A 12,541-nucleotide genomic window follows, 5' to 3' on the forward strand; every position below is an offset into this window, starting at 1 on the left:
AACAGCAAGCAGGAGTGCAAATGAAGCTTGCTCCCAGCTGAACATTCACTGGTCATGGCATTCCAAATCCATCAGTCAGTATATCCTCCTGATAGATATTATTGTCATATTGCTCCTGGTTACCTCTTTCCTGAGCATTACTTGCATACAAACCAGAGAATTATATATGCATATTTAAAAGCTAATAGTGAAGACAGTGCTACAGTATTATTCCTTATGTTATTGAAGGGTAAATTAAACATGGATCTAATGTTTATGCCTAAATATTTCATACAGTATTTTTATTTGAAAGCAGATATTTCTGTAACATCTGTTGAATAGATTTGCAATATTAAATCAGTTTTTAAGAAAATATTTTCATTGTTTAAATTTTAAGCTAAGCTTGAGGGGAAGAAGACAATTTAATAGTTGAACCGAAGCTTAATCCATTTTTCATGTCACAGAAATCCCACTTACACTGTTGGCTGTTTATACAGTGATTAAAATAAGTAGAAACAAGATTTTGTTCCTAACCTTCACTATAATCTGTAGTAATTTTATTTCTATTGTATTCTGGGACAGACACCACCATTTCGGAGTACAAACCACCACTCACTTTTTTTTTTAACTACATAAGTAGTTTTGAAGCCTTTGACATATTTGTGTAATTTTCCACTTTTTACTGAAAAAGCATAACATTCTTTGTTTTTGAACAAGGTTTTATGAAACTGATCTAAAACTTAATGATACAAGTGGGGCCTCATCCATGCTTTATAGCTAACCATTAACCTTTGCCTTTTAAGTGTTAATTGTTGTCTGTGTCCTTAATTAATGTTTAATTCTGTCAACAAAATACTGAGTATGGCATAGCCCAAGAGGGAGAGCCAAGCCTCCCCCTTTCTTCAGTGATAAAAATATTAGATTTCTTTTGCTATGGCTTTAGAATTTGTAGCAAAAATGGGAGTCCAGCCAGGCTTTATCAAACATCATATTGTATATAATTAAGCTCAGGGTGTTAGCTTGTTGTTGTGAGGTTTTTTTAGGCAATTCATTAGTTCCTCAAGACCCCTGTAGGCATCCTGCCAGTTCCTTAGTATCTGTGTAACATTATGGAAATAAATAAAGGAACTCAAAATGTGTCGCTGTGAAAATAATCATATGGTAGCCACTTGGAGTAACTATTGGTTTTCAGCAATGAAAGTGTTTAATCAGTTGGCTTACTGATCCTGTCAATTGTTGTTGAAACCTTTCTGTGCCATGCTTTCTTACCAATTAGTTTTAATTTTATACATTCTGTTGACTAAATTAACATTGGGGCGTAAGTCATCTTTCTTGTAATCCTTCTCTACAGGGTGTAGCTTTGAGCTCTTCAGTTGGCAGGCATTCAGCCTCCTCCTTTTCTCCTTGCTTCTCCCCTGCCTCTGTGCTTTAGGACAATCACCTGTTTCTTAGACCACTTATGAAAGTACACAGATCTTGCTCCATGCAAAGTAACTGGCTGAACATTGTTGTCAAATCTGCTTGTTGTTTTAGTCCAGAAAAATAATCCTGCATTGCTTCAGTCTGCGGCAGGAAGGGAAGAAGCAAGGGACAATGGAAGTGTGAATTCTGTGCTTACCCAGGGATGCAGAAGCAATATTGGTATTGGAAACAAATAATATAGGGAGAAAGTGGAGTTTCTGCTATTATTGTGAGGTTGGGAAGTTAGGCTATTCTCATACTTAGTTATATTGCACAGGTAGATGAGGCATCTCTCTCCATCTCTCCTATTTCCTGGTAATAAAGGAACTCCACATTTTGTGGCACAAAAGAAGATATTGGAGTTGAAAATATGTAATTTTCGGTTTGCTTGAGTAATGCTATTTTTATATGCAATGCTTTCATTTGAAATGCAATATTTGGAATCATAGTGCATATAAATCATAGAATAGTTTGGGTTGGAAGGAGGCTTTAAAGGTCGTCTAGTCCAGCCTGTCTGCAATGAGCAGGGACATCCTCAACTATGTCCGGTTTCTCAGAGCCCCATCCAACCCAATCTTGAATGTTCCAGGGATGGGGCATCTACCACCTTGCTGGGAAACTTGTCTGTAAAAACACCATCCTTATAGTAAAAAAATTCTTCCTAAGTAGCAACATCAGGATAAAAAATAAGCCAGGTAGGAAAATCATGGAGTCACCCTAGGTATCTTGTGAAACTTTGAAAGTACACTGAGAAGGGTTATTGTGACATCCTCCCTCCTGCCCCAAGGTGCAACCAAAACATGATTCTGAAACCACTTCTGTGTTGAGAATTGAAGGAATGGTGAGATGGTAACAATATTACTTTTGATGGCTCATGAAGTTCAACTTTGAATGGTCTTCAATTAGATAATAAGGCCTACATGCACATAAACATGCAGCTACTGTTTTCTGGTAACCATCAAATCTTTCTGAAGCAATTCTGAATTCTAAATTTTTTTTTACTCTTTCAGAATTTTAGGTGTGAAAATATCTCATTTTCTTAATAGACTTAGCTCAGGATTTCTCTTCTAATCCTTTTGAAATACGAGCTTTTTTCTTCCTTTTTTAGTAGTAAGAAAAATAAATTGGAGATATTCCTCCAAGTTCTGAGATTGGGCATAGAGAAACAAAGGAGAAGAAGGAATGCATGTGAAGATAAGGAAGAGGAGAGTGAGAATAGTACAAAGTTTCTTTGTAATCTAGAAGCTGGTTAGTGCTTGCTTTTGCTCCACAGAATGTTTTTTTATCTTAGCCATGTGTTGGGTTTTTTTGTTTGTTTGTTTATCTCCAGTGTATACATGTCTTATTTTCATTGTCTTTAACTCTGCTAGGAATCACACATTGTCAAGCATGTAGCTGTCCATTCTACAACAGTAAAAGGGAAGCATGTCTTCCGCATTAACCTTACCAAATTGTAAAAATAATTAAGTACCATAAAATGTGTACTCAAGACATCTATACCTCTAAAATATAAGTGAAAACCTACATACAAAAGTGTGCATCTGACTATGTAAGTGGACAAGCACTGTGTGTTACAGTATTATGAGCTATAATAGGATCATAGAATAGTTAGGGTTGGAAAGGACCTTAAGATCATCTAGTTCCAACCCCCCTGCCATCACCAGGGACACCTCACACTAAACCATGTCACGCAAGGCTCTGTTCAACCTGGCCTTGAACACCGCCAGGGATGGAGCATTCACAACCTCTGGGCAACCCATTCCAGTGCCTCACCACCCTTACAGTAAAGAACTTCTTCCTTATATGCAATATAAACTTCCCCTGTTGAAGTTTGAACCCATTGCCCCTTGTTCTATCACTACAGTCCCTAATGAAAAGTCCCTCCCCAGCATCCTTGTAAGACCCCCTTCAGATACTGGAAGGCTGCTATGAGGTCTCCACGCACCCTTCTCTCCTCCAGGCTGAACAGCCCCAACTTTCTCAGCCTGTCTTCATATGGGAGGTGCTCCAGTTCCCTGATCCTCCTCGTGTCCCTCCTCTGGACTTGTTCCAACAGTTCCATGTCCTTTTTTATGTTGAGGACACCAGAACTGCACACAATTCTGCAAATGAGGTCTCATGTGACCAGAGTAGAGGAGCAGGATCACCTCCTTTGACCTGCTGGTCACTCCTTTTGATGTAGCCCAGGATACGGTTGGCTTTCTGGGCTGCAAGCGCACACTGAAGCTGGCTCATGTTCATTTTCTCATTGACCAACACCCCCAAGTCCTTCGCAGGGCTGCTCTGAATCTCTTCTCTGCCCAACCTATAGCTGTGCATGGGATTGCTCTGACCCATGTGTAGGTCCTCATGCTGATCCCTGAAGGACACCACTCGTTACTGGTCTCCAGCTGGACATTAAGCCATTGACCACAACATTTTGTGTGTGGATATCCAGTCAGTTCTTTATCCATCAAGTGGTCCATCTATCAGACTCATGTTTTTCCAATTTAGAGACAAGGATGTCATGTGGGACAGTGTCAAACGCTTTGCAGAAATCCAGGTAAATGATGTCAACTGCTCTTTGCCTGTCCATTCATTTCCGCAGCCCCATTGTAGAAGGCCACCAAATAATATACTAAATAATAATAATATGCTAAATAATATACCAAAGTAGTAGCTTTATAGTAGTAACTTTAATATACTAAAGTGTAGCTTTTGTATGTTCTTGAGAAGAATGGCATTGCAATTTGCTTTTTGACTCCCTTGGTGTATGTCCATACAAAAGTAAAAATCTTATTTTTTTCTCTTATGACATTGGTAATATTTTGTCTCAGACCTTGAAAATCCAATGTCAAGTGCAAAAAGTAAGTAATGGAGATGTTTTCTCCAGCCCAGTTTGTTAATCAAAAAAATCAAAAACAATTGTTCATGTTTTGTTTGGGCTACACTAGCCTCTCTCCTTCCTGTGTCTGCATAGCCAGGATCCATCCTGGAGAAGGTTTCCAACCAAAGAGGAAGCGCATGTTCAAAACTCCTGCAAGCTGACTTACAATTCTAGGGTTATAACTGTTAAGAAAAAATTGTATATGCCAATAGATTTTTCTGAAGGTCCTCAGAAGCTTCAGTGTTTAATGTTTTGTCTTCCCGTATTCTTTCACACATGGAGATCAGGCTATCATCTTAACTTCCTGAAAACAGAAGGTATTATTAGGGGATAGAATTAGTATGTCTTCCCTCTGTTGCTGCAATGCAGTTTAGAGCCTGTGGCATGCTGTATACTTATTTCCTTCCCTTCCCAGAGGCTGATACTTCTGCACAACCTTGTGATGTCTGCTGTCACTTCACACTCTCCAATGTTATACCTGCTGCATTTTCACCAAAGCCAAACGTGTTGCTTCGAGTTTTTGCAGGAGAAGCTAGTTCAGAGATTCATCTGTCAAAACCTTTCTTGTTCTGGCAGTCTTCCTTCTTGCTTGGAGAACATACTGAGGAATATAGCTAATTTTAAAAAATAGAGGTATAATTCCTATTCTAGGCAATGGAACCTGGCCAGAAACTTGGCTGACTTGCCAAGTGTTTCACTTAGTCTGGGCTGAATTGCTGCTCTCCACACTTCATTGATTTAATCTCAAAATGTATTTAGGCCTCACCTTCATGGTTTTGGGTGGGAGTGTTGCCTAGAGTGAAGAGCTGAATTAATGTTCAGGGAACACGCACTAAAATAACTAGGCCACTTTTGACTGAAAGTTCTCTACGCACAGTCTTTTTTGTGCTTTCGTGAGTTTAAGAACAGTGGAATTTAATGGAAATACTGTCGATAGCTGTTTTTAGGGACAAGGCATAAACCTAGATGTATCTTGCCGGTAAACTTTGAAGTTGTGGGTGTTGATATGTCCAGACAGGACAAGAAGAATAATTTAAGTTGTAGATTGAATGGGCTGTAGTAGATAGAAGAACCAAGACTAACTCATATCTTTTTATCTGCAATAAGGCCTCTTTTTGACAATCTACAGGTGAAATGTTACTGTTCATACATAAAGTGCTATTTTTACTATAGCAGATTATTACTATCTTATCATCATTGATTCTGTTCACTACTTGATTAATGACAGCTGATCTGATAGATCTAAATGGATTCAACACTTTTCTGTTGAATTTATAATCTCATGGATTTGGGAGGTAAATTTCAAGATCTTTTGTGTTTGCTGCTGTAGTCTCTAGCTTTATAAAGCAAACAATCTATCCCAAATCCCTGCTTTTTCCTGCGCTGAAATCTTTAGAGGTGCTTATGTTGGGTCACACTGGCGAGAAAATATTGATAAGCCCTTCAAGAGCAAGTAGATTTCTAAAGAAGATGTCTAGGTTTGAAACAGAATTTTGTTCCTTTTGAGAACATACTGCAAGTTTAGCTCTGTAAAAGAGGTTCCCTGAAGAGCTGGTAACTTTTTGGTGGTTGCCAGTTTGAAGGACAGCAGAGTTGGTGATGATACAGAGAAGAGCAGATTGATCAGAGTGATGGACCAACTACGTTGAGGAGAGACTATGAAGGCTGGGCTGAAGAAGTGGAGAAGGCTGCGGGGCTGTAGCTTTTTGTAAAAGCATGAAGATAGTGGATTTGTTAAATAAAGTAGTTGTTCACAAGAATTAGCGAGACTTGAACTAGCAGGTGTTCACTGTAACTAATAGATTATTCTAAATCAAGTATTTAAGTATACTTATACAAGTATAAGGTAGTGAACTCCTGCTGCAGATGTTCATGGAGGTGAAGAGTATCAGCAGGTTTGAAAGGTATTAGACAAATTCGTATGCAACAAGCACATCAATAGTCACAGGAAAAACAGGACTGCTGCTGCAGGGGTTCTAGAGGCAAAGGGTATCAGCAGGTTTGAAAGGCATTAGACATATTCATATGCAACAAGCACATGAATAGTCATGGGAAAAACAGGGTGCATCTGCTACATCCTTTGCTGTTACCAGAGTGGACTCTGGGGAATTACAAAGGGAATAGATAGCGGAAAAGAACTGGGCTTGTGGCATCTTCTGTTGCAGCCATCAGAGAGAAAATGTAGGTCTGATGCAGAAGATCATTTATTGTATTTGCTGTTTCCCATTTGTTTGGTTTACCCTTTATTTTGTGAAGAATCACTTTTCTCATACAAATTACACTTTCTATCTTTATATGAGCTACACAGAACTGACCATAGATATAATTTATTTTTTTTATGTTTTACAGTGAATAACCCTATACCATCCAACCTGAAGTCAGAAGCTAAAAAGGCAGCTAAAATATTGCGAGAATTTACTGAAATAACTTCTAGAAATGGACCTGATAAAATCATACCTCGTGAGTAAAGAAAATGTTCTGATTCGGCTAAAACCTCCAGCACTTCCCTGTGTTGCACTCATGCTCTTTTTACCAATTCCGTCTGTTTTTACTGACCATAACTTAGAGAGGAATGAAGATCTGCAGTGCCATACCTCTTATGAAAGCATTTTGGAAGTGAAACAGATTCATTTTGCTGTATTCTAGTCAGACACTGTTAGCTGGGAAAGATCTTTTGTGTGTTTACAACCACAGGGTATCTGAACAGGAAAGCTTCTCTCTAGGGTGGAGAGACTGTCTCTCGTGCTTACCCTGTGAATGTGTTTTTAAGGGAGAACCTGGAAGACTTGCTCTAGTTCTTGAGAATATCTGTGTTTATTAGAATTAGCTGGAAGAAAATAAGTTGAAGGAGAGAGATCAGAGTATCTTTCTCCTTTGATACTCTGATTTTCTGCTGTCCTCTTTATTTCTGCAGTTGTTATTCTGTGTTTCTACTAGTGCCCTCCATCTGGTACTGTTGGTTGTGGCTTTGAATTAATAACTATTATGTTCCAGCAGGTCTGTAATAAGACTTGCAAGATGATGACACTTTGCTTGCCACAATATATCTGACGATATAAGCTCATTAGGCTCCTGTATGTCATTGTGATTTAAATTCAGACTGCTTTCCTTCAAAATCTGTGAAGACGTGGATGTCAACTGTCTTGCTAAGGGTACTCACAGTGTTCATGGCAGTATGCAGACTAATTCTGTGTGAGCTAACCAGGATAGATGAAGCAATTGTGACAGTTTAGGGGCCAGTATGCAGGCTAACATGACCTGTGACAAGTTTTGTGGTTGACTGTGAAGATGTGGGTTTAGCTCCAGCCAGCCACTCGCTCAGTCCCTCCCAGTGGGATGGGGGTGAGAAATGGAAGAGTAAAAGTGAGAAAACTCATGGGTTGAGGTGAAGACAGTTTTACAGGTAAAGAAAAAGCTGGCCATACAAGCAAATCAAAACAAGGAATTAATTCACTTCATTCACTTCCCATTGGCAGGCAAGTCTTAGCCATCTCCAGGAAAGCAGAGCTCCATTACTTGTAACAGTTGCTTGGGAAGATAAATGCTGTAATTCCAAATGTCCCTCCCTTCCTTTTTGCTCCCTCAGCTTTTATTGTTGTGTATGACTCGGTGTGGTCTGGAATTATAGGTTGAGAAGGTTGGGGCTGTTCAGCCTGGAGAAGAGAAGGCTGCGTGGAGACCTCATAGCAGCCTTCCAGTATCTGAAGGGGGCCTATAGGGATGTTGGGGAGGGACTCTTCATTAGGGACTGTAGTGATAGGACAAGGGGTAATGGGTTCAAACTTAAACAAGGGAAGTTTAGATTTCTTTACTGTGAGGCTGGTGAGGCACTGGAATGGGTTGCCCAGGGAAGTTGTGAATGCTCCACCCCTGGCAGTGTTCAAGGCCAGGTTGGATGAAGCCTTGCGTGACATGGTTTAGTGTGAGGTGTCCTTGCCTATGGCAGGGGGGTTGGAACTAGATGATCCTTTCCAACCCTAACTATTCTATGATTTTAGGAATATCCCTTGGGTCAGTTGGGGTCAGCTGTTCTGGTTATGTCCCTTCACAATTCCTTGTGTACCACCAGGCTACTCTGGTGGGGTGAGGTGAAGAGCAGCAAAGGCCTTGAATGTGTGTAAGCTCTGCTCAGCAATAACTAAAACATCTCTGTATTACCAACACTGTTTCAGCACAAGTCCAAAACATAGCTTCATACTAGCTACTACAAAGAAAATTAAGTCTATCCCAGCCAAAATCAGCACAAGGCATCATTATCGGTTCAGCTCTTGGCAGTTTTCTTTAAGCTTTTGCTTTGAATATTTGACTCTTCTGTGTTCAGAATCATTAAATGTAAAGTTTTATTTTCCCCTTCTTTTAGAAGTGTTCTTGCAAGATCTTGAACAAATTATTTTGCTGTTTTAGCTCACGTAATAGCTAAGGCCAAAGGCCTTGCAGTTTTGTCTGTTATCAAAGCTGGATTTTTGGTGACTGCTCGAGGCGGAAGTGGAATTGTATTAGCTCGTCTTCCTAATGGAAGTAAGTGGATATTTTCCTTTTGTACTTCATGGGATAATTAAAAGAGAATAATAACAATAAAAAAAATCTTCAGTAATTTTTTTCATAGCATAAAACACAAGCTGTGTGAGGAGTCAAGCCAGTAGGTGACAATGTTTGGTTTGAAAGCTATTTTCAAAATATTGTACATAATTTTTAAGAGATGTAAATGCTTTCAGTATCTTCGTAGAAAAGGTTGAGATATAAAAGCGTACAGATTAAAATTCATAAGAATGAATTATATCCAGTTATGGACAACTGTATGATAAATAATTTGTAATAAAGGTTTGTTTAGATCACAAGGGTTTGTATTTCTTAAATTCATTCATGTGGGATAAAGCAGTATAGTTACGTGATTCTATTATAGTGGTTTTGAACATAGTTTTAAAGAGATAATTTGCTAGCGGTTTTTAATTGTAATAGTAAAATTAGTATTCCTTGTAACATGTGGTAAAAAATTTGTAAATTTGTCTTGTTTTGCATGACAGCCTGGTCTGCTCCTTCTGCAATAGGAATTGCCGGTCTGGGTGGTGGATTTGAAATTGGAATTGAGGTATAATTTTTCATTTGAAATACTTTTTTTTGGTAACTTTTTTTTGCAAGAAATAAAAATATGTTGACAAAGATCTAAATGTTAGTGAGCTAATAGAATCTATTTTTCTATGTTAAAAAGCTGTTACAGAATTCATATATATAAAAGACAAACAAAATAGGGATTTTGGTCCTATCAGTCTAATTACTTGAAGAGATTTAAATGAAAACAAGTGATATAACAGCTATTTACTTGATTTCTCACTTCTAAAGACTGAATTTTTCCCTTATAGAAAGCTTCCTTTCAGTATTCACATGTAAGCCGATTGGAATTAATTAAAAGTATCCTAGACTTTATACAATATCAAATGCTTTATGAAAGAGTGCAAGGACTCCATCTAGCAAGAAACAGTGAAAGGAATTGAAGGCTAAGTAAAATAGAGCCTAGCTAATGTTACTGTTCTTCATGCATTTCCCACTCAAACTTGGGATTACTGACTTTGGGAACACCAAAACTGATTGTGCCTCCTGTTTAGGAATGCTGCAGAAAACAAGCCAGCTTGCAGCCAGAAGAAATGATCGAGTAAGGGACTCTCAACATGTTCAGAGAAATCCTGTTGATCTGAGCCCTGTCAGCACTTTGCCTCTGCTTCCTGTCTCTTCCTCCTCACAGCTCTCACCCTTGCTTGTTTCCATCTTTCCTCCTCTTTTCCACCCTAGCCTGCAGTCCTGCCCTCTTTTATTTGTTTAGCTTCTTTTCTGCCATTCCCACAGAAAATCAAAGTAACAGTATGTTTCCAGCAAGATCTCTTGTATGTATGTTCTGCTCTTCAAAAGAATCCGTGCATAGCTGACATGTGTGGTCCACACCAGCTCCCAGTATGTCTCTTACAGCTAAACAGCTCTTGACAGCCAGTCAGCCAGCACTCACATAATGAGCAAAAGATCAATATTTTGTTGTATCCTCTTTGTTTGCTGTGTGATCTCAGGCATTATTGCTGTGCACTTTTAAAGGATGCTGTGAATATGAAATTATTGATTTTTTTTTTGTAGGGATTTTTCTTCGGTGTTCATGACTACAGGTTCTGAACGCATTGCAAAACATTGAGTTTGAGCTACAACATTCAGGGGGTTAGGGGGGTTGGAGGGAGGGGTTGTTGGGTTTTGGTGGGGGAGATAGTTTTGCTTTTATGACAATGAAACAGATTTTTCACATGTTTTGATTAATTTATGAAACTTTTCCTTTAATCATCTCCATCTGATATTTTAGATAATGTAAACATTATTGATACTTACTCAAATAATTTTGATACAGAAGCTGCTTCTGAGATGGTGTGTTTTTTTTCTGAGCAATATTGTGCCCTTTATTTGAAATTTTAGTCAGCTTACAAAATACTGTTTCCTTATTGGCATTATAGTAACACAATCTTATTTATTTCTTCTAGAGAAGAGATGCTATTCAGAAATACTTAAGTGGCTTAGGAGCCCAGAGTCCAATATCAGCATCCATTACCATCTATAAACTTAAACCTTGTAGAAATCAGTTGAATTTTATTCCTGTAGGAGAGATTATAGTTGGCACAGTTGTAGTGGTAATTACGAGTGGTTTTAAGCAACAAGGAAATCACAGACTTCAGAAGTCACTGTAAGCAACTTGGTACCTCAAATTAAAGACCAATTTTTAAACTCATCTAGATGCTTTCCTTGAAGATTTTCTCACTATAGATTAATTTAGCTTTAGCTGTGGATTCAGCATCTTAATGGGTTAGAGGAGGTAACAGCATCATGAATGACATTCTCTTTCCATCCTTGGATGATTCAGAATGTACTCATGTCAGCCATCTTTTCTTCTGGATGGGGTGGAGGTTATCGGAGGCTAATAGTAAAGGCTTGTCTTACATTGTGTGATATTTCTGGGCCAGCTTTGTTTTGCAAATAATTTGGTATTTCCTCTTGTATTCCCTGCTGTCACTGTTTGGAATGTGGGGTAAGTTGAAAGTTTTTTCTGAACCTGGCATTCAGTCAAGTCCATCAGATGAAAGATCAAGCACCTCAGTTCTTGGATAATCAAGGTATCTCTTGAAAAGATATTCCAACACAATAAGCTACAATAGTGTAATATACTTTGTTGATCAGACTTGTATATTTTTGAATACATGTAATGTGTTTACTGAGCTCTCAGATAAGATATTGATCTTTATAGGATCATGCTTGTGTTTGAAAGACTTTTTTTTCTTTAAAATGCTTCCTAGTTTGAGACGAGTTGTAGGAGACTTTTATTGAAATTTGTTAAATCATAGAGTCGTAGGATCATAGAATAGTTAGGGTTGGAAAGGACCTTAAGATCATCTGCTTCCAACCGCCCTGCATGGGCAGGGACCCCTGACCCTAGACTATGTCACCTCATCAAAGACAGTTGTAGTTTTACAGTGCTGATGGTAATTGGCATAAGCTTAAATACTAGTCAAAGTTCTTTGATGTAATTTTCTGTCACACTCCAGGTAAATAAAGTCTTCTAGAAACAGTGATTTTTCTTTTTTTTTCCCCCATTCTGCATTTGAACCTGTCAAAAATACTTTGTTAGCTTTTCAGTTATTTAGGTAGGTTTCTTGGAGGAACTGGCTACATCTCATGTATTCAAGTCTTAAAAAACTAAATATAAATTTATATATGTATATACATATACATATATTAAACAGCTAATTTTCTCAAGAAAAAAGTTTTGTCAATAATGGGATAACCTGTATCCTTTTTGCTATTTATTCTTTGAACAGTAATTTTATTTACTAAGATCTGTCTTGCTATTATTGATTTCATTATTGAAAAATCAAAATTATTTTCTTAATCTAATCTCCCTTCTCATCTGAAAATGCCTTCATAACTGCTTGCAAAAGCTATAGAAAATAAAAATTTGTTAATTGGGAAATTTTGAATTAAAACAGAGTTTCTGTTGCAGCTGTTGCTTATCACATACTGAGCATATCAACTCTTGGGAAAAAATCAGTCAAATTTGCTTTTTAGTTTAAAAATACCTTGCAGAAAAAGAATCAACTTTATTATGAAAACTGTTTTGAATGAATCCTTTACAAGTAAAGAAGTAATCCTCTGAGAGAGTGATTCCTGCTTGAATTAATGCCTTAAAAAAGCTGGTGCTAGTTTTCATTCGTG

General features: G+C 37.9%; 1 protein-coding gene across 1 annotated transcript in view; it reads left to right on the top strand.

The window, feature by feature from the left end:
- SH3YL1 (SH3 and SYLF domain containing 1) overlaps positions 1 to 12,541 on the top strand; it is a 51,893-nt gene that overhangs the window by 6,866 nt on the left and 32,486 nt on the right. The window contains exons 2-4 of the mRNA XM_034060513.1: positions 6,656 to 6,766; positions 8,711 to 8,824; positions 9,331 to 9,395. Of these exons, the coding sequence (XP_033916404.1) occupies positions 6,656 to 6,766; positions 8,711 to 8,824; positions 9,331 to 9,395 (290 nt within the window). The remainder of the gene's footprint in view (positions 1 to 6,655; positions 6,767 to 8,710; positions 8,825 to 9,330; positions 9,396 to 12,541) is intronic.

The sequence above is a fragment of the Melopsittacus undulatus genome, chromosome 3 (genome assembly GCF_012275295.1).
Source record: "Melopsittacus undulatus isolate bMelUnd1 chromosome 3, bMelUnd1.mat.Z, whole genome shotgun sequence".
NCBI lineage: Eukaryota > Metazoa > Chordata > Aves > Psittaciformes > Psittaculidae > Melopsittacus > Melopsittacus undulatus.